The 20,782-nt window shown below is 40.4% G+C and overlaps 5 protein-coding genes, 2 long non-coding RNA genes and 1 pseudogene across 8 annotated transcripts; 4 read left to right on the top strand and 4 right to left on the bottom strand.

The window, feature by feature from the left end:
- Positions 1–126: 126 nt before the first annotated feature.
- Positions 127–2,420, bottom strand: LOC124313536 (malectin-B-like). Its single transcript, XM_046778505.1, has 7 exons — positions 2,287–2,420; positions 2,099–2,219; positions 2,004–2,033; positions 1,276–1,353; positions 988–1,196; positions 688–928; positions 127–611 (listed from the first exon to the last, which is right to left on the bottom strand). Exons 1-7 carry the CDS (start codon positions 2,347–2,349, stop codon positions 364–366), a joined length of 990 nt encoding a protein of 329 aa, XP_046634461.1. The 5' UTR covers positions 2,350–2,420; the 3' UTR covers positions 127–363.
- LOC124313710 lies at positions 1,446–1,884 on the top strand. The gene is made up of 2 exons (XR_006911015.1): positions 1,446–1,649; positions 1,724–1,884. It is a non-coding gene; the product is annotated as an uncharacterized LOC124313710 (long non-coding RNA).
- A 16-nt stretch (positions 2,421–2,436) lies between the features above and the next one.
- On the top strand, positions 2,437–5,202 carry LOC124312959 (zinc finger protein DZIP1L-like). The gene is made up of 8 exons (XM_046777569.1): positions 2,437–2,555; positions 2,617–2,852; positions 2,908–3,012; positions 3,069–3,362; positions 3,429–3,479; positions 3,541–3,878; positions 3,937–4,456; positions 4,525–5,202. Exons 1-8 carry the CDS (start codon positions 2,471–2,473, stop codon positions 4,753–4,755), a joined length of 1,860 nt encoding a protein of 619 aa, XP_046633525.1. The 5' UTR covers positions 2,437–2,470; the 3' UTR covers positions 4,756–5,202.
- LOC124313107 (WD repeat and SOCS box-containing protein 1-like) lies at positions 5,113–8,642 on the bottom strand. The gene is made up of 8 exons (XM_046777841.1): positions 8,292–8,642; positions 7,810–7,874; positions 7,038–7,230; positions 6,620–6,852; positions 6,441–6,550; positions 5,927–6,200; positions 5,612–5,864; positions 5,113–5,544 (listed from the first exon to the last, which is right to left on the bottom strand). Exons 2-8 carry the CDS (start codon positions 7,868–7,870, stop codon positions 5,376–5,378), a joined length of 1,293 nt encoding a protein of 430 aa, XP_046633797.1. The 5' UTR covers positions 7,871–7,874; positions 8,292–8,642; the 3' UTR covers positions 5,113–5,375.
- A 241-nt stretch (positions 8,643–8,883) lies between these two features.
- On the top strand, positions 8,884–10,420 carry LOC124313535 (annotated as a pseudogene).
- A 667-nt stretch (positions 10,421–11,087) lies between these two features.
- LOC124312832 lies at positions 11,088–16,442 on the top strand. Of its 2 annotated transcripts, none has more exons than XM_046777325.1 (9): positions 11,088–11,485; positions 11,545–11,951; positions 12,014–13,168; positions 13,227–13,723; positions 13,784–15,022; positions 15,084–15,298; positions 15,362–15,497; positions 15,565–15,765; positions 16,162–16,442. In XM_046777325.1, the coding sequence occupies exons 1-5, from the start codon at positions 11,357–11,359 to the stop codon at positions 14,806–14,808; spliced, it is 3,213 nt and encodes a 1,070-aa protein (XP_046633281.1). In that variant the 5' UTR covers positions 11,088–11,356; the 3' UTR covers positions 14,809–15,022; positions 15,084–15,298; positions 15,362–15,497; positions 15,565–15,765; positions 16,162–16,442. The 2 variants fall into 2 exon arrangements, with proteins under 2 accessions (XP_046633281.1, XP_046633280.1); XM_046777324.1 differs by having other exon boundaries at positions 15,554–15,765.
- A 1,411-nt stretch (positions 16,443–17,853) lies between these two features.
- On the bottom strand, positions 17,854–18,681 carry LOC124313499 (probable E3 ubiquitin-protein ligase HERC4). The gene is made up of 3 exons (XM_046778458.1): positions 18,532–18,681; positions 18,340–18,472; positions 17,854–18,274 (listed from the first exon to the last, which is right to left on the bottom strand). Exons 1-3 carry the CDS (start codon positions 18,650–18,652, stop codon positions 18,178–18,180), a joined length of 351 nt encoding a protein of 116 aa, XP_046634414.1. The 5' UTR covers positions 18,653–18,681; the 3' UTR covers positions 17,854–18,177.
- Positions 18,682–19,329: 648 nt separating this feature from the next.
- On the bottom strand, positions 19,330–19,829 carry LOC124313631. Its single transcript, XR_006910916.1, has 3 exons — positions 19,768–19,829; positions 19,506–19,695; positions 19,330–19,434 (listed from the first exon to the last, which is right to left on the bottom strand). It is a non-coding gene; the product is annotated as an uncharacterized LOC124313631 (long non-coding RNA).
- Between the last annotated feature and the right edge of the window lie 953 nt (positions 19,830–20,782).

Here is a 20,782-nt window from a genome sequence, read left to right as displayed (position 1 = left end):
AATGGGTCATAATTATCTCTCTTCATCTCTCTTATATTTTAGAAAAAACGTATTTATCTAAATATGATAAAAAACAAAACAATTATTTGCCAATTACACCTTTTTTTTCCTGTCCACACAAAATCACTTGTATTTTTTCACCTGTGCATCATGTTCAAGAATCTGACAAACACACCACAAACAAAAAAATAATGGGAAAAAACAAACACGAAGGACATATATACTGGTTCAATTCCTGGGATTTTGCCACGTATAATTGAAAAGAAAACAAAATGGAGAGCCGACGTCGTGTTGAAAAGGACTAGGGCCGTTTTTGCGTGTTCTTGGGCTTCGTCACTCGGCTAAATAATTAAGCAAAAGTCATCACAGTCTGCACAGGCAAAAGAGGAATGGCACAAACGCAGCGATCGCAACGAAAATTGGCAATAAGGTGGAAGATTCATCTGAATAAGGATTCGTGATTTTCGGCTGTTCACGCTTCTTTTTCGGACTGCTACTGCTGCCAGACGGCGGGGGAACACCAGCAGACGGCTCGTCTTTTTCGATGGGTTTCTCTTCCACGTCGTCCTCGTCTCCTTCACTGCCGGCCAGTGGAGCCAGCTTTGGCACATCTAAACACAATCAGTTCATTTTGTGAGTTTTGACAGTCAAACCGAGGTTAAAAGTAAAACAAGGAGATGCTTATACCTTCCAACAGACCCTTCATTACATAGATTGCATTGACTTTGGGATTGTCTTGATTGCCCTTGATGAATTCCACCCTGATCTTCTTGCCCACCAGCTCTGATTCTTCGTCGTTGACCAGGATCTTGCCCTTTGTCACTCTGAATGGAATGTATTCATCGTGGGCCACCGCTTTGCCCACTTTCTCAAAGATGTCAAGGTAGGATACAATAGTGTGCACTCCATTCAAGGTGACGTCAAACACCTAATAAACATATTGCTATTTAGTCAAATGGCTTTAATTTTCAGGCAGAAATAAATCACCTTCATGGAAGGACTGTTGAAGTAAACCTCACAGAATTTGAGCACCAAGACGTAGTCACCATCTTCGCTGACTGGAATGTCATAGCCGAAACTGGAGTGATGATAGCGCTCTGTCTGATACAGAATGGCATCTGGCTCAGGCACCCTGCCGATATTCAAATACTGTCTCCCATAATCTGAAGCTATTCCAGTTCTACCCTCCAGCGGATCTGTCAGAAAGAGAGATCATTAAATGACGTTATAATGGGCACCGGTGATGTAAACACCAACTCGAACTATTAAATTTACCTTTTTGGTATTTAATGCCATAAATATCGACATGACTATCGCCTCCGGCGTTGACAGCAAATATAATTTTTCCTAAGCCTTGAACGGAGTGAAGTGTGGCAAAAAGAGCAATTAGATAAATTTGGTAAGCAAACAGAACCGGTGTATCCATTTTTTCCTGATTTTCTCTTTGAGATCGAGTCCAGGTGGCCGAGTTGCTATGGTTACCGGGGACGTGGCTGTGGCTGCTGTCAATTTTAGTTTAATGAATCACCGTTAGATGGCCTTTAATTTCCATTCCCTCGAATTAATTAAGATCATTTCCGAATTTTTGAATATTGACGCTAATTAAAATCAATGGCCACACTAAATTAAAATCAATCGCACACCTAAAGGTAAGAGTTGGTAAAGATCTCAGATGCTTATTGTTCAATTGAATTAAATAAGCACAGTGTCATCTTTTTTACAGAGAAATAAAAAGCTCAAAAATATAGGAAAGCAGTAATAGTCACAAATTTGTTGTATAAAGATGTATATTTTTCGTAATTAGACATGAGTTATATCACCCAATGAAATTTATTTCATAATGAGAAGTATTAGTGGCAATTTGGATTTCAAGCAATGACTTCACTAGCTGGTGAGACAAGCCTCTTGGCAATCTATAAAAATTAATACATACAATGTACCTTTACTTAATACAAATTCAATTTTAAAAAGTTTTATTACGTGAATCCTTTTATTGGAGACGCAGACAATGTAGCAATGATCTGGATAATTGACTGTAAACAAAACCAATAACCGTCAGTCATGTTATACAGGCCATTATAAGTTGGTGTAGACTTACTTGTCATTCTCTGAAATCCATCTTTTTCGTCGTTCAGCCCTAATTCTTGTTTATGAGCTGTCCTCAACATCTTCACGATAATACCCCCAATCCTCTCGTCATTTTCAAGGTCTCCATTCGACTGAAATATATCATTGACAGTTGGTAAATATTTACTTGACAATATCTTTGGAATTAATAATACTTACAGCAATAACAGCCCCATCTTCGTCGAGCAACAAATAACCCAATTGATTTGGTAAGGAATCCATTTCTTGTTTGACGGATGACGCAGAGCAATAAGCTCAAAAGCAGACAGAAAACTAAAAGGGGTGTTTTCGTTGGTTGCTAGGCGACCGAATCAAAACAAATGCGGCGCGAACATTTTTCAAGATGGTGAATCTCAACGAAATTCAATTAAAAATCAACGATGACTTCATCTTTCGAAGATTTGAGAAAATTGATTGGAAACAAATTGGTAATTTGTACGTTAATACTTTTTAAAATTTAGACTAAAATCTGTTTGGTCTTAAAAAAAGCATCTTTGAACATGGAACAGCTGAGAGCCAATTCAGACTGGAGTGCCATTGAAAAAAACCTGTGCAACATTCTCTGCTGTCACTTGGAGTCTGAATTCAAACAGACTGAACTTGATCCTAATTTGTGCAAACTCTTTCAGCTGGCACAAATCAGTATTGATTACTTGCTACAGATCAGACAACAAATTTCAAGTGAACTTCAAAACTGTCAAGAGAAAGTGAAAGCCAGCAACCTGGTATTTCAAATAACTCTATCTAGTTGAATTTAGTTTTAATCTTTTATTGGAATAGGCATTGAGTGATGCCGTCAAAGCCAAAGAACAAGCTGAAAAGAAACTTAAAGAAATCAAAAAGGAAAATAAGAATAAAGCAGTTGACCAGCAAAATTATTACAGGGTATGTATGTTATTGCTTTGAATCATTTTCGATATTGATTACATTTTGATTGTTAGTGTCCCGCTTGCCCCAAAACATTTCTCAATGGAGAATTCCTTCATGGTCATTGGCAGAGAAGACATCCAGAATATGTTACCATCATCTCTTCATCAACAGCAGCTCCAGTGGCCAACTCTCCTATCCAACCGATTACCATCTCATCTCCAATCAAGATTTTTACACCACCAACAAGTCCACCAGTGGTACACAGCAACCAAAACGAAGAAATCAGTGAACTAAAGGAACGTTTACAACTGGCCGAAAAACAGCTGCAGAATGAACAGCAACTATTACACGCCGTCATGGAAAAGGTGACCAAATATATTTAACCCAGCACCGTCTGAGTTTTTATTTATAACTTGAAATTTGGACTCTAGATGGACAAGTCTAGTGTGAATTTGCAGGGGATGCTTGCCCAAGAAGTTGAGGTATAATAACAGTTTCATTTGATACATTGAGAATAATAATTAATCGTTTTAATCTTTACAGAAAATTCGTGCGACTCTGCGAGAAGAGAAAATCGAGTCGCTAGTCATTCCAGCCGAGGTCCCATATTCTCCACAGAAATCAATGCAGTCGTCAAGTGTCCAAACTACGCCGCGAATGTTTCAACCGACTCCACCCACTCCGCCAGAGCGAAATAATGTGACAAGAAGCCCCGAGGTAGAAATTCCAACTCCATCCATCCGATCGGTTTACAAACCAGAAACTGTCAACTTGATCCGTCAAGTTAATAATAAACAAGAACCAATTAAAAGCCTTCCGTCAACACCCTCGAGCACCACCGACAGCAGTTCGACCGAGGAGGAAGAACCTCGTGTGGAAGTGTAAGATGTTTCATCCTTTTTATCGATTCAGAGAGTTTAAGATTTTTCGTTTTAATAGGAAAAAGGAAAAAGTGGCTGCACCCATCAAAGTGAATCGCCAAATTCTGATGGATCGTTTCAAGAAAACGATTGAAAACGCCCTGGTGCAGCGTATGCAAATGTTGGGCGTCGATGTGCGTAGAAAGACTCTTTCCACTGCGACATTCCACCAGTTGTCTGACAAGTTGAATTCGAATCAAAGTGCGGATTACCTGCGGATGCGCCATCACTTTGAAGTTGAATTGAAAGACCGTTTGAAAAGTGGCGGGAAATCTCCGTCGTCCAAAAGCTGCCAACAGAAGCTTCTTAGTGCAACTGCCAAGCCGCTTTTATCGGCAACAAGAGGATCTATTAATAAGAAGCCATCGCCGGTTATAGAACAGCGTCCGGTGCAAGTGACGACTCCGGTGCGAGCTCCTGTTCCAACTCCTCGTTCAAGGAGTCAAATGGCTGAGCCACCGACCCCATTATCTCTTATGGCAAGAGATGGTGAAGCTCCATGTGTACCACTACAGTCGAGTGTCAAAGAATCGATTCAAGTGAATATTTCTTTTTAATTTTATTACTTTAAAAACATTTTTTTGATTTAAACAAAATTTCAATTTAGGCGAGTGAACCGGTGGAAATTCTTCCCAAAGAAAAGGAAGTGTCAAAAGTGCCCCCGGAAGAGGAAGACGACGACGACAGTTTTTCATTTTCTTCGCTGGATGCCATTTTAACTGAATTGAAAAAACCCAATCGATACGTCGATCAGACCGTAGCGCCTAAATCGGTTCAATGGCGAGTTCCGGTTGAAACGATTGAAAAATCCATTCACGATTCTTGGGATTCCCCTTAAAATAATTGAAAAATACCAGCGTGAAAGTTTGATTTTTATATATTTTGATGTCAGACCAGACCATTAAGCAGCAGGCGCAAAAGATTAAAGAAAAACACACACATGCTGTCAGGAGGGGAAAGTTGACACAGAAAAAACTCGTACAAGGCTGAAATATCGTTAAATGCGCGCGCGTGTAAATATAGTGGGGAGGAGAATAAACGATAAAGAAAAAAAAGATGGAGAGATAAGATTAATAATAATATAATCCCCCTTGTGTCAAATAGAATATATGTAGTATCAAAAATTGTTATTTGAATTAACAATTTTTTCGGGTATACTAGAAGAAAATGTTTCTTTTTTGTTTTTGTTTTAAATTTTTGTTTTTTTTACAGATTTCTTTGTTTTCAGATATGGGGCGGAGTGTCAATGCACTGCATTGAAATAAGATTAAATACCCAGACAAAATTTGTCCGAGAAAAACACAATTACAAGGACCATTTTTTTGTTTTACTAAAATGGCTTAATACCTTTGACTAACCATTTTCCATTTTTTTTTTCCAATTTTCATATAGATTTTCAACCCCTCGTTATAAGACCACACAGACAAGACACAACGCGCAGAAATAAGAAGTTTTGTTTTAAATCCAATCCTGATATTTCAGGTAAGTTTTCAACGGAGCTGGAAGAAGTAATTGGTCGATTTCTGGTGTGGCCAATACTTGACGACGGACAGCCATTCTGGCCAAATGTTTCAGAGAAAAGATGACCCTAGGAGCCAGGTAGAACGAAACTCGACTCTCTTTTGTCCTGTACCCAAATAATGCCAATGAGTTTTACTTTTGTGTCAAATTTTGAGTTTTTGACATTTTCTTACCCGACAGCGAAAACGCGACCCGATGGCGAAAAAGTGCAGCAGACCATTTCTTCGTCGCCTTGAGCGATGGCTGATGGATCCACTTCCGGCTCCAAGAGATTCCAGAAACGGATGAGCCCGTCATCCGAGATGGTGGCCGTTTGTCCCCCATTGCGAGCGTAAGCCACGCCTCTCACCCACGATCCATTGGCACCAGAGGCAAAAATGGGCCTGGGTGGGGGATACTGATGGCACAATTCCCTTAATTCTTCGCCTTTTGAGAAAAGAATTCCAATTTGACACTGTCAAGAAGAAGAATTATTGTGGATATTATACCTGTGTAGGGATCCCATAGGATGACACGAGTGTCCCAAGAGGATGAAGCCAAAATGGCCCCATCTGGTGAGAATTCACATGCGCTGACGTTGTGATGATGGCCGGTGAGTGTCCGTGCCAAGGAATAAGTGACCATGTCCCAGACCATTATGGATTTGCCAATGCCAGCCGAGGCCAGCAGCTGGGCGTTTGGAGACCAGCAACACCAGAAGATTTCATTCGAATGACCTTTTAAGGTCTTGAACATGTTCCCGTCATCTCTCAGATCCCATACCTATATACAAAAGTGACAGTTTTAAAAAGAAAAATGTAATTAGATTTGACAGTTTCACTGGAACTGACAGAAACTGGAAAATTTCCAATTTAAAAATGGGGACACGGAGGAGATATTGAACCGGATTCAACTGGAACCAACTGGTTTGACAGTTTTGACAGACTGTCGTTTTTGATTATATTGCGTCGTTTTCTCTTTTACTATTGCAAGATAAAAATAAAGTTAAGTTGCACTACGTACTTTTATAGTTCGATCGAGAGAGGCGGTTACGAGACGAAGTGAACCGTCCGGTGCAAAGGCCAAATCACGAACGGCCTGCGTGTGATCCATCAGCTCGAGCAACTTGCGACCTTTTCAACACCACAAAGTGAGTTGAATTTTAAAAAAGTTGAATGATTTTAAAGTGATATTATTATTACCAGTGTAAACATCCCAAATGCGGACCCGTCCATTAACGTGACCAGTGGCAAAGACGAGTTCTTTGTTGCTGAAATCGAATCGAGTCCAGTACTGACGTTGCGGCGGATCAGCCAATTGGCTCTCCGGAGTGCCACTGCCGAATCCAGCGGAATTGACGGGTGATCCCGTGTCGATCGAAACCACTTGGCCTTTGATTTCGTTACCTTCGTCGTCCGTATTGTCCAGCGACAGTCTATAAAAGAAATTGATTAAATCGTGAAACGTGACTAAGAGAAAAGACTGATGCAATGGCAGTTGCCAACTTGTCATTCGAGTGTTTGGCACTTGATAAGGCCACCACGAGAGAAGGGCAAAGCTCAGCGAAATGTGACACTCACGTGTCAAACATAAGATAGGCTAAAATTTTAAAATAATTACAGGCAATTTTTGAATCGATTCCAGGGGACGATGAGGACGCGACTGGTTCCGCATAGCCAAGCGAAACGGGTTTCATCTGGAGCGAAAATAACGTGCCAACATTCGGCGACATGACGACGGGATCGTGCAGATGTCAAAGGTGAGTGCGCTGGACGCGGCGCCGGGCGAAGCTCACCGACTTTCACCACATGAGCTGAATTAAATTAAAATAAATTAGGGAATTATTTAAGTTCAAAATCAAAATTGAGATTTATCTCGGGGGCGACAACGTTGTCTGAAACCACATGACGACCGCTAATTAAATTGAAAACAAAAACAGAAAGTCACGACATATTTTGGCAAACGACCAATACGATTGCACCAGCCGAATTTCACGTCAAACAGCTGCTCCCGTTGTTGTACGGCGCGCAATGTACATTCCCGGTATTAACAGAAAAAAAAGGGAGGGGACAACTCACGAGACTTGGCGCGACTGAATGGCGTCGGTCGGGAACGCGCGTGAATCACGAGGCCATTTGTCTTTTTTCTCTCGTGTGTTGTATACAAGCAATAAAAGAGCCTCGAGGCAAACTGCTGCTGGGTAAAGCAGAATAGAAAATGGCTGTTTGGAAATATTCTGCGTCGTAGTAGGTTTTGGCCGCGGGAGCAAAGGTTCGGCGTGACGTCAGTGGCAGAGAGAGAAGGGGATATATTGATCGATCGTGAGTGAGCGGACAGCCAAAAACGAATGTTGTTCAATGAACTCGTCCCCACTGTTTATGCATTTACTTACTTAAGTCGTGAGCAGATTTCTTCAATAGGGGGCGGGGTCCGTTATTGGTATCAAGCATCATTCACCTGAATCAACAAGAAGAAAAATGTCAACAAAGTCTAAAGATGTTGACAACTTTGGTCTTGTCCTCGAAAATATACAAAAAAACAGACTACGTGACTGCCAACACGTTGTTGTTGGTTAACCACTTGATTGTAAAATGCGATTATAATGACAAATGTTTCTATTTTTATTTGGCTTAATCGAAATTGTATCCCCAGAGGCGTCCGCCATGCTGCCAGCCTTGAGGAACAAGAAAAAGATGGCGATTTTTACATTCTTCCTTCTCCATAGAAACACACAAATTACTTTTTGTTTAATCTTGTGCACAAAAAGTTTTCCGCAATCCAATGTGCAGCACGTGACACTACGTCAGCGTCACGAACACAATACACGCAGGCGCAAAAGAAATACATATCAAAATATAACAAGATGTTTATTACCTGGGGAACTTTTGAAGATGAAACTAGTTTGACAAGAAAAACAACTCGATTGATCTTCAATCAAATAAAATGCAAAGATTCACTCTGAAATTAGTGCAAAATTGAATTTTGGCAAACACTTGGTTGGTGGAAGAAGAAAAAGTTGGTGGAGATGGAAGAATTAACGTGTGATCGTCACGGCTGTGCTGAGCTGACTGAACGCGTCTAGCCACCGCACCGTTCGAAAAGTACCGAACCGCAGGGCACAACGAAAATAATATATGATTATAACGCTTTTTTTCCCGTTTCTATTTTCAGGGCAGCAGCGCAGGCGCTGTGTGTACGACTACTTTTGTGAGCACGTAAAAGGAAATACTAAACAATGTAAGTCAACCTTGAATTTATATACCCTCGATTGACGCGCGACCTAGGAACTTTCTCGGCTTCCTCGACATTGTATTCTGTTGCCATTATTACGTATTTAATTCGTTGTTATTCTTTTCTGGAAATTTCCAATTCATTTGGGATAGAGATTATTATGAAAAAAACCGTTAATACGTTTTTTTTCTCATGAAAAACGTAAGTGATTTTAAGTCAATTGGCATCGCTGAAATGAGCAGACGACGGAATTGTACAATTTCTTTTTTTTACTAACGGATTCGACGCCGTGCCAGGCTTTTTTCGTTCCCAGTTTCGGGTTTTGATCTTTTGTTTTTGTTTAGATTAGGAATAACCAATAAACTATTGAAAAATGAGTGGAGTTTTGGAGAGAATCGCGGCTATCGAAGCCGAGGTATGATTACCAAACTTGACACATTTATTTAGGTTACCTGGTAACGATGGACTGTTTTCGCATTTGCAGATGGCTAGGACTCAACGAAAACAAGCGACTGCTCAACATCTCATCTCAACGTCTGCTCAAAGCTCGTTTGGCAAAGCTAAGGAGAGAAGTCTTGACACCGAAATCAGGTGGAGGTGGGCCTGGTGAAGGTTTCGATGTTGCTAAAACGGAGATGCCCGTATTGGGTTTGTTGGTAAATCCCATCATAGACCCTCAATAAAGTAAAATTTGTCATTTTAATGTGCTTCGTCAACCAGGTTTTCCGTCGGTGGGTAAAAGTACCCTTCTCACCTTGGCACTTTGGCAGAGAGGTGGCTGCCTATGAGTTTACTACACTAACAACTGTCCCTGGCTGCATTCATTACAAGGGTGCAAAAATTCAGGTATTTAATGCAGTTGCTTTAATACCAAACATTTTCTTAAACTGATCTAATTCTTTTTTCTCCATTTCAATATTTTAGTTGCAAGATTTTCCTGGTATTATTGAAGGTGCCAAGGATGGTAAAGGTCGTGGTCGGCAGGTAATCGCTGTAGCCCTAACCTGTAGCCTTATCTTTATTGTGCTGGATGTCCTGAAGCCTCTGCAGCACAAGAAGATTATTCAGCGTGAGCTCGAAGGCTTTGGCATTCGTCTCAATAAACAGCCGCCCAATATCGGCTTCCGCAGGAAGGAAAAGGGTGGTGTCAATCTCCAAACTCTCGTAATTTCATTCTATTCAATTAATGAGGAACAGAGTTTTCACGTTTCATTTTGTTTCCAAGGTACCGCAAAGCGAGCTCGATTTGGACATTGTCAAAACTTTTCTGTTCGAGTATCGAATCCACAATGCTGACGTCACTCTCCTTTATGACGCCAAGGCCGATGATTTGATTGACATTTATCGAGGGAAATCGAGCTTACATCCTTTGCATCTACCTACTCAACAAAATTGGCACGACATTTTTCTCTTATAATATTCTGTAAATATTGGTTTAATTGTTTTTGAAATTTCCACAGACCAAATCAGCATCGAAGAATTGGATGTTATTTACAAAATTCCGCATTGTGTACCCATCTCTGCCCATCACAAATGGAATTTCGACGACCTCATCGAGAAGATGTGGCAATACCTCAAACATATGCGAATGCACATCAGTTTGAAACTGTAAGAAAATCTTATCTAATGATTTCTTATTTTCTTTCAGTTACACAAAACCAAAAGGACAATTGCCCGACTACAATGCTCCAGTTGTTTTGCAATCTGATAGGTGCACTATGGAGGAATTCTGTAACAAACTGCATCGCACTATTCTCAAGGAATTCCAATAGTAACATTATATTTGACGCCTTTCTTCGGGCCGTAAATATTAACTAGTAATTTTTGAATTTCCAGTGCTTTGGTATGGGGACTTCCGTGAAACATCAGCCACAGAAAGTTGGAAAGGATCACGTTCTTAACGACGAGGATGTCGTGCAAATTGTCAAAAAGGTTTAATTTGACGTTGTTGAGCGACAGACAAAGCAGCTGTCATCCGGGAACATACAGGAGAAATGAATAAAGTGAATGGTTTCTCTTCCATATGCCTTTTTCCTTGTTTTCCTAGGATTATTTCTACAAATTTGTCTAGTGTTTTTGGACCTTTTTTTAGTAATTTGAAACTTTTTCAACATACATCAGTTAGTTTAGTGTGTTATAAGATTACAGTTATACAATACTTTACGATGAGCATAACTGATATTAAGCTGAAAAAACAACCCAAAAAACGAAGAAAGTACTTCTGGTCGGAGGATTATGTAAATTTTTGGTTCGGAGGATATGCAAATTAAGGAGAAGGGAGGGATTCTTGAACTGATACAGTGATGCCGCACTTACAAAATGAGTTTAGACTTTGTTTTAATGAGAAAACTAGTTAATCGCATAAATCGGACCATTTCCATTTGGTGTGCCTTTCAAAATTAAGATTTCTTTTAAGTCAGATATACAAAGAGAAATTAAAAAATCTTGCTGGTGAACAGTTGAATTTGAAAAAGGTTTTAGATTTTTGCCGCCATGACCATGCCAGACGGCCATGTTGAAATGAATAGTTTAGTAGGACACGCGATAGGTGATTTTTCGTCGGTGGGTAATGATTTGATAGGCAATAAGCCAATAACCTTGAGGATTCGAGCTTGATAACATTATCACTGCCTTATTGGCAAAGCAGTTTATTTTAGCTCTGTTTATAGAGTGGTGTTCGAAATTTGAATATAGTGATTATTAACGACATGCATATCTCACCAGCACGCCGAGTTGTTTTTGAGACTGAATCTCCTATCTTCTTTCCTTATGGAAAAACAAGGTCTAGAAATGTACTTAAAGACTTTGAATCTAGGCCGGCAGCTACAAATATCAAGGTATGAACATAACATTGTTTCTGTTTGATGTCAAGTCATGATCCACGTTTCTGAAACAGGTGTTGTTCTTGAGCTGTGAGGATCTTCAAAAAGCTTTTCAAACAACTGTGTCTCAGTTGTTGAACCCTAGACAGCTGCACTATCACATAAATGATAATAATTTGGCTAGTATTGCACGGAACATATTGATTGTCAAGATCATCTCATCTCCAACCTTTGACCCAATGAAGAATGAAGACCTCGAATATGTTTGGGAAGTTTGGTATGGAGTTTATTGGAGTAGCCAAGACATTTGTGTGCGATTCAAGAAAGACATCAAGAGTTTGATAAGTGGCCATCTGCCTGAAAACGTTGAACTTTATCCTAACAAGTGCCTCCAGTCCATCACAAATATTTGGAAGGAATGGCATTCTTCCATTAATCCAAAGAAAACAGATAGCAATATTGCGGCTAAGCTCTCTGAAAGGTTAATATTTTTCTAGATAAGGTTAAATTTGTGTGATATTAATTTATGCTTATTGCTTGTAGGACTGCAACAAATATGGCAGGCTGGCGCTCAAGTTTCCCTAAAGATTTAACAGAAGCGGAGGGAAATGCCAAGCTAATCCAAAATATTGTGGACCACATGGTAGTTGAGCATTTCCCCCAAGAGCTCAAAACTGCCATAGTCTTTGAAGTGCACAACTTTTTCTTTGAATTGGAAAGTGACATTCCGAGTGGTCACAAAGGAAAAGTCATTAATCCTACCATGCTGGAACCCAAAACGAAACGCTGGATTGTGCATCATACCGTCTGTCCTTTTAATAGCTACCTTCCGCTTCCCTTGAACAATGAACTGGATCCTCTGAAAGCTAACGAGGGCTGCGCTGCAACTTATTACTGCCAAGGTGTATTGCAGACACGGCTACATCTTTACCAAAAGAAGAAAGAAAAGATCAAGTGGGTCTTTCACCTTGGAGATCCCATTGAACTGTGCTACTCTTTAACGGAAATCTTTGACGCCATCGACTGTTCTGGACTATCGGATGAAGTTGGTTTAGCTAATCTTGTCAATGCTGCTGGTAGGAGATTAAGTCAGGAGCCCGAATCCGTTGTGCTCCTCGAAACGAGCACCTGGACAAGATTGGCACCTACTGTCGTCAGTTACTTGGAAGAAGCTCTTTGCGCACCACTCAGTATGTTGCCCACCATCTACGGATTGAGGTTGGCTGATCCGCTTCCTATTGGCGCCTCGATTCCACCCGAATCACTTACCAGAACAACTGTTTGCCTCACGTTGAAAAGAACCCATTCCTACCAGAACTTGAAGCTCGATTTTGTCTCTTCGTTTCGCCCATGGCTTTCACGATTAGCTCGACGTTGTTTTTCACCGGGTCAACCACCATTGGAAGAGGTGTGTGGAATGGAATGTTACACTCCCATGACATTTTTCTACGTGGTTGGATCAGCAGCTCAGCGAATGGACACAACATGCGATGCCTTGCGGCAGGTTCAAAAATTATTGAACGAATTTGAAGATTCAAATTTGTTGGCTTGGCGAACGTTGTGCCAATGGACGTGGCTTTCCGTATTTCCTTTGATTGGAGCTGCCCATCTCGACTCGAGCGCCATGAGGAGAATCCAACAAGTCCTGGACGAATTCCCAAGAGTTTCGCTCTTTTGGACCACGGTGCCCTTCGATCGGTAATAATTTTCTCATTTGATTAATGATTGCTTGTTTTAAATTCACCTATCGTTTTAGGATAGAGACGAAAGCTTTTTACGAGGCTAAATCAAATTTAATGGGTCCTCCGAAGCTCCGCCTTTCATTGATACCCCACGACGTCTATGCAGACATGTCGATGGATAAACCGCTCGATCTTTCTCAGTGCGTTGGAAGAGCCCATTACATTGATAATGTTCAGTTGCGGTTTAAAAAGGATCGTACTTCCGGATGGGTTACAGTGTCCTTTCCACTCATTTCGGATCATGGATTGGGCGAAACGCACAGCGGAGTCATCGTCGACGTTCAAACAGGATTGCCACTCATTCCCATAGGTCCTGTTCGTTCACTTCAATCAGAACCTTTCACTCAGTCACATCCTTTTGCTGATCCTGGATCCATTTTACCTGACGAACTTATCGAACCACCGCCCTTGGACCAAACGTTGTCCATGTCTGTAGTGTGTTGCTTGGAGGAGGAATGTCAGTACATTATCGTCATAAGTTGCTTTTACAAAGATGAACGAGAGGAAGAAGGTTTGTTTACGATTGAATTACATTACAATTATGGCTTATTAACTTTAATATCATTATTAGGACCTTTGCAATTCGTTCCTGGTCTTACGTGGTTCGTGGATCGTCAACCTCCCTGTGAATCTGCCCATCACATCACTTTAGTTCTGGACCAATCCTTTGGCTCGCAAACTTTGGCATTGTCCGTGCCGCATCCTTTCATCGCCGAAACTGTGGTGGCTATGCCGACTCGACCTGGAGAGTTTCGTCTGCTCCTTCAAAAGGCCGTGAACGAGCCTTGGCCAGCCCAGTTCAATATTCGAACTCAACCAGTTTTTAGCAACTTCCACATAAATGATTTGGCCATTCATCTTGAGCAACAGTTTGATTTCATCCAGACATCGACCGATCTTTCATCATTGAATGAAATTCGACACCTAATAGCTCGCTTGTTTGATTTTGTGGTCAAGGAAAACCAGACATTCTTCATGATCGAAAATTCAAAGGCGCGACTAGAAGACGACGAATCAAATGAACCGGATTGGTACTTTAGAGTCCACCTCCCCATTGTCTCCAATGAAAACGGACATCCGGTTTTGATGCTTTCGGCCTTTGACTCTAGTTTGGCTCCTAAACTCATCCTCAAGAAGAAATCGACCATTGAAGAAGTCGTGGCCGAATTCAACCAGATTTACTTGGATGAAGCGAACCAGGAGGTCAAATCTATTCCATGTTTTCAAACTTGTTCAGAAACGAGCCAATTATTTCGCTTTATATTGCGACTGAATTCGACCAAGATTAGCAGAGACTTTAAGGAACATGGACCCATTGCCTTTTGGCCTTATGGAGAAAACAGTCCGTGGTTGGCAACATTTCTGTCACCCTGCTACTCGGATCGCCCTCGTTCTATTTCCGACATTTGGATGGAATTATTACGCAAGAAGAAACGAACGGAAGAGATTCCACATCAGAAAAATATCTGCACCAGCTGCCAGCGAGTGACCACAAAAGCCAAGAGATGTGGTCGTTGCAAGTTAGTTCATTATTGTGATGCTACCTGCCAGAAGAAAGATTGGATCATTCACAAACGCGTTTGCTCCAAAGTTTAAACTAATGATGCTATTATTTATTTCATTGTTTTGATTTTCGAGTTATTCCCCTCATGAGAAAACCAAGTTGTATTTTTTTTTAATGACCGTTTTTCTTATTCGGTAACGGTTCCATTGTCACCTTTTTATTTTCCTCTCTCGCTGTATTATTGAATTACAGTGTATTCGAATTCGGAACCCAATCACACAAACACATCATTTTCTCACACCTGGGGTAAATTCATTTAACTTTTTAGCCTTAATGTTTTTCAAACTTGATTATTTTGTCATGTCAGTTGCTGGAAGCTCAAACGTTTTGTGCCTCCGTCAGTAGGTGGCTAAAATCAAGTTGTCCCCCAGCCGCCAGATGACGCGAGTGTCTTTGAGAGAGGACGAAACTTTCGCCATTTTGTTTCGAAACGCCAAGTGCAATTGTGCAAAGGTATTCCAAATTCATTACGGAATTGCGGTGTCGAACTGTCGATCTACATTTTCAGCATGAAATTTAATGGTAAATTCTAGTTTAGATTCCTCAAATGTAATTAATCCTAGACGTTGCTGTGTGAATTTACAGGCAATCTGGCATGTAATTCCCACTTGGCCAAACAATCGATCACGTGGACTGAAACTGCTTTCCATTTTGCCGAAATGTCCTGGGTTGTTAGCTTTACTTGTTCGGATGTACGTCTCATAGCAGAAACACTAAAGAGGTAGTAGAGTAATTTTGTTGATCAATTTCCTTGCAATGATGCATTGATTTTATTAGTTGGTGTTCAGGTTGGAGATCCCGTTGCTTAATTGTTTCAGAATGTGAAAACTCAATTAAGTCTGAGCTCCATGGACGGCATCATTACAGTGATTTTGTTGGAGCCAGCTGGTGAAAGGTGTGATTGAGTCAAGTTGAGCTGCAGCTGCTGCATGCAGTTTATCGAGCTGGTGTTATCCTAAAGTGTCATTGCAGGAAGACTTTTTGAAACAGTAAGTTGATTGAATTTATAGGTTGTAACTTGGGAAGTCTTATTTTTGTGAAATTCAACTGACAAGTGAACTCTGATCTGATGTAGACCACAAGTGGTGCTATTTCTTGCTTTCAAATTATAGTTTCCGTGAAAGATATCAGATAGAGATCAGTTTCCTTTGAGTTAACAATTTTCTTCTGATTTAACTAGAACAAAAATTTCCACTCTATTTTACCAACTTTTTCTAACACTTAAGAATTAGATTTACAGAATTATCTTTTCATGGGATTTAATCTTCATAAAATTTCATTTGCCAGTGGAATCTTGGAAAAAATGTCTGTCATTTGTTTTACACCATTACTTTTGCATTTTATTAAGTTTGATCATGGAAAATAATATTCCTTTTTCCCCATAGGCCTTGCGTGATACTTAAACTATGCCTGTGCTGTTCAATGTGCAGTGGTTTTGCAGCCCGTTTCCAGTTGAGAGGCGTGTGATTATGCAGCTGATACAGGATTGAAGAAAAAGAACTGAAGTAGCTGTGCTGGTGTTCTCCTGAAATTGCTGTAGAGTTGAAGATAGTGTTTGGTTCCTCATACAAGTTTATTATAAAGAGTTTGAAGATGATTAGCCACTTCTGCCAATAACTTATGTAAAATTTCTAAGTTGTAAGAAATATACAAATCAAGTGCTAAACATGATTTTATTATAAGTTATAAGACACGGCAAACAAAAAAATTTAATAGGAATTGCTTTATTATCCCACCTCCACCCACAATTCCACCACTTAATCACACATATACATACACTTAAGTTAACCCGTTGGCTGCCACGCCATACAACCCGTAGGTTGTTCTCTACTCTCTACGCGCCATGTCTGAAGGATCCATGACGCAAGGTGGGACTTGCCATTGCTGACAAGTCCGGGCTGACAGGGAAGATGGAATGCACGCCATTAGGAGGCCTCTAGGAGGCCCGTGCTAAGGAGGTAGGGGAGAACAACGGCGTGGCAGACAACGGATTAACTAACACAAACACAAATATTACCAACAACAAATGATGATCTGAGCTGACATTTTGGAGATAACGGAGATGTTTTGGTGTCCATCTTCTCGACGTCTCCTCTGCATTACCTGAATAAAGAAAAAACAGTTGTTATTAAGTGAAATGCCAATAAAAGTTACACAATACAGATGGAAACAATAGTCAGGTTTTTTAGCTCAAAGATTTGAAGATGCAATTTTATAAACTTGAAATCAAGCTTGTTATATTGAGAACTGTAAACAGCACAAAGCTCACTTGCTAGTTTTTTGAAAAAAATTCCGGAAGTATACCGGAAGTAACCACAGCGCCTCAACCATTGAGCTGTCGTTAAATTAAACCAGATATTCTTGATCTCCATGAAATTTGGGGTCGATTAGATGTGATTTAAACGAAATCCAAAATTTGGCCAAAATCGAGAATTTTCCTGAACTATAGTTCAGGAAAATTTTCAAAACCAGAAGTACAAAACGCACAAAAAAAAACATGAACTTTACCACAAATTTTACGAGGATCACGAATACGTGTTTTGTTTGTGCGTAGAATGAATAATTACTGAACTACTGACTGAAAAGAGAAAACCGGAAGTAGAAAAAAAAGCAATTATCGAAAGTTCAACAAGTGAGCTTTGTTGCTGGAATAGTAATCGTCAGTTTTCACTAAATATTTCAACAAAATAACTGCCAATAAAAGTTTAAAGAGATGTGCAAAGTAACTGAAACTGACTGTTTTGACAGCTGCAAATTATCAAAAAGCCATCTAGCGTTAGAAAAAAGAAACGTCCAGGTAAAACTTCGTTGGCGCGTAAGAAGGGCCTGATTTTGGAAACTATTACACAGACAGATTCTAACGCAACTAGACTATTGGTAGATTGGTAGATAACCTACGAAAATAAGTCAATTGTTGGGTACCTGGGCATAATCCCGTGGTGAATGATGACAGGTGTGTTACAGCGGGCGGAAGCGAACGCTGAAGTGATCCAACTCGTTAATGATGTAAGAAAGTACTTTTGTATTCGGCATTCTCTTGCAGCGCATACCAGTCGTAATTTTCATTGCCTGAAAAAGGAAATGATAAATCATCCGCCAATAATATAGGTTGTTTTAAATGATTGAAAACTAACCAACAACTAAATCCATGAGCTCATGCGACTGGAATAACCGGAGAACTCTTCCACCGCAGACTTTATGAAAGCCACGATTAAAGGCGTCGAAATGCTTGGCAATCGACTGGTTCAAGATAAGATCCACATACAAATTGACATATTCTTGTCTGGAAATGAAAGAAATATAGTTAAAAAGCTCATCCAACTTATTGCTACGAAATGGATTTCATACTTGTTCTTTTGAGTTACAAGAATATTCGCGCCGTCGGGTTTCAGTTCGTCGGTTTAAACCGATCCAAAAACCTCGCGCGACATCACAAAACTAAGGCAAAAAACATCTTCGACGTCATCTCCCTCGTAATCCAGCAAAGAGTGCAAGCTCCTAAACAAAGCAAGACAATTGATATGAGTAATAATACTCTGCAGTCAAATTATTCCGTAATATACCTCATAAGCGTTGGACACAATCCGCCAATGTCGTCTAATTCAACCGGCTCGGCCAGCAACTTCTTGTACAAGACTAGTGGGAAAGGTAAATTGATGATGGTGAAATTGTAGATGGCTAATCCACAGAGCAACCCTAGAATTGCCATAACAATAATTAACAAGTGTTTAGTCACTTTTGTCATTTGAACTTACCAATTAAGAAATACATTCCTTGTTTCTCGAGCGATAGTTCAGAAAACCATATCGCCCGAGTTTCTTGGTAGTGTGCAAACATGCCATACTTGGGATCAAGTATCTCTTTCAACAACAACATGAAACATTCTTTCCGCACTCCGCCGGCATCTTCAGCTTCCTCGCCATGAAATTTGACCTAATAATTGGTGAACGGTAACGCTTGCAATCTACTTGAAAAACAAAAATGTAATTTACCTTCAATGGCTTCTTCAGGTCTTGGTGCTAGCGCATTTTGACAGTTCATTGATTGTATCGTTCACTAAATTATCACGTCGAGCCTCAAGTATCAAGTACTGTTGGATCGCTGGAAAGCCAAAGTAAACGCCCCTGGTAGAAGCTTCTGGCATGGCTGAATGCATCTGTATATTCTGGTCGGCTTCCAAGAGCAAAGTCTTGGCTTTGGCATCGAAAACAAATGAGTAGTTGCAAAGGCGGAATTCCTACGAAAGACAAAAAGGGATTTTTACTGATGGAGAGTTAGTCACGTATACTTGCTTTAGGTTCCCACTTACTTTGTTGGGAGCGTCCATCAGCCATTTAAAGTAATCCCTTTTCACATCAACCTTGTCCGTCAGTTCTGGGATGTAAAACTGCTCGTGTCCTACTTTTTCGGTAGCGGCTTGACGATTCACGTTGTTTATTTTCTTGAGTACATCGAGGCACATTTTGAGCCTGATGCCCAGCCTTGTCGTCCATAAAAACCGTGAGCATTTTAAGACCTTTGAAAGGATATGGAAAACTCAGTGGTACCTCTGTCGGATCAAAACTGGATGGTAAATGAATGATGTGAACGACGACTTGCTTAAAAATGTTGATGAGTCGAATAAAAATAATCGGTGTTTGCTGCCGCCAACCACATATCTGCAATCAAATAAACAAATCGTCAATACTGCTACTATTAGAATTTTTAATGTCAAACAATTTAGTCGTACCATAAACTTTCCCGGCTTCAGGTTTCAGGCCAAGTAGACCGCAGGCAAACGGAAAATGTAACTCCTCGAAGAATTTGGGTTGCAGAAACTCGTGGTACAGCGGAAGAATGAGGTAAACACGCAATACTTCGATGTCTGGGATCACTGGACTCAGACTCGAAAGCAGTTCGTTACATATACACCGCCGTAACTATAAATAATTAGTTCAATTAAAAGAGTTAATAATTTCAAATTAATTATTATCCCTGCGGGATTGAGTTACCAGGACGCAAATTGTCGGGTGCTCAATTCGACTTATCTGGCCAAAAGTTTCTGCTGCCAAGATCAAGCCCTGGTCAATACAAACATTAACAAGCAATGAATTGGGTTAGATTTTTTAAAATAATCAAAATCGAAATACCATGATTTTTCGAACTGCAACCATAATGCGATCCATCAGCTCGTAAGAATGAGGCGTTGTAGCAAGCAAGATGCGAGAAAACAGTTTCAACATACCTGGGTCCAACAAAACATTTTTATAGACATGAATTCAAAAACGAGTTGAAATGAAATGCCTAAGGAGGTCTAAATCGACAGCAACATCCGGATGTAGAGCCCGAACTTTCTTGATTTCGTCAGGAAATATGCTCAGAATTTGAGTCGCCACTGCATGTTCCCGATAATCAGCTGATTCAAAGCTTTCCTGAATTATAAAATCAACATTTTAGAATTCAAAGAAATCTTTATCTTATAAAAATGCCCTTACAGTGTAGGGACAAACGAGAGAAAAACTCTGATCTCCACCGCAGAAAATGTTTCGCACCACCACACGTTTGGATTGAATGGCAGATAACGCTTCAGCGATTTCTGTTGCTAAGTCTTTCACATCCTTGATCGAGTTGTTGGACGTCTCCCATGGCCCAATGACAAGTTGAGGTGAATTTACATTGGCAGTTGACTTGGTGCCCAACTGGCCCGATCCGCCCAATCCAAAGGCGTATATCCGGTCTTTTGACGGAACGAAAGCAAGCGTGTGACATCTAAAAAATAAACCCAAAAGAAAATTGTCAAAATTAATTGCATTTCGCATCTCCCATAACATATAATCTGAGTTACCGTGGTGCCCATTAATTCCAACACTTTTCTTGGCAACATTTCATTGGCGGATGTGTAGTGGCCTAACTGGCCATACATGCCCGCTCCGAACGTAAGGACCCCTCCGTCAGGGGTTAAGGCGGCAGTGTGATCCATTCCGCATCTGATGTACGTGACCCGTTGAAATCGCAAGCTCTTCAGTT

This window comes from Daphnia pulicaria, chromosome 9 (assembly GCF_021234035.1).
Source record: "Daphnia pulicaria isolate SC F1-1A chromosome 9, SC_F0-13Bv2, whole genome shotgun sequence".
In the NCBI taxonomy this organism is placed as follows: domain Eukaryota; kingdom Metazoa; phylum Arthropoda; class Branchiopoda; order Diplostraca; family Daphniidae; genus Daphnia; species Daphnia pulicaria.
This window is presented reverse-complemented; position numbering and strand designations above follow the sequence as displayed.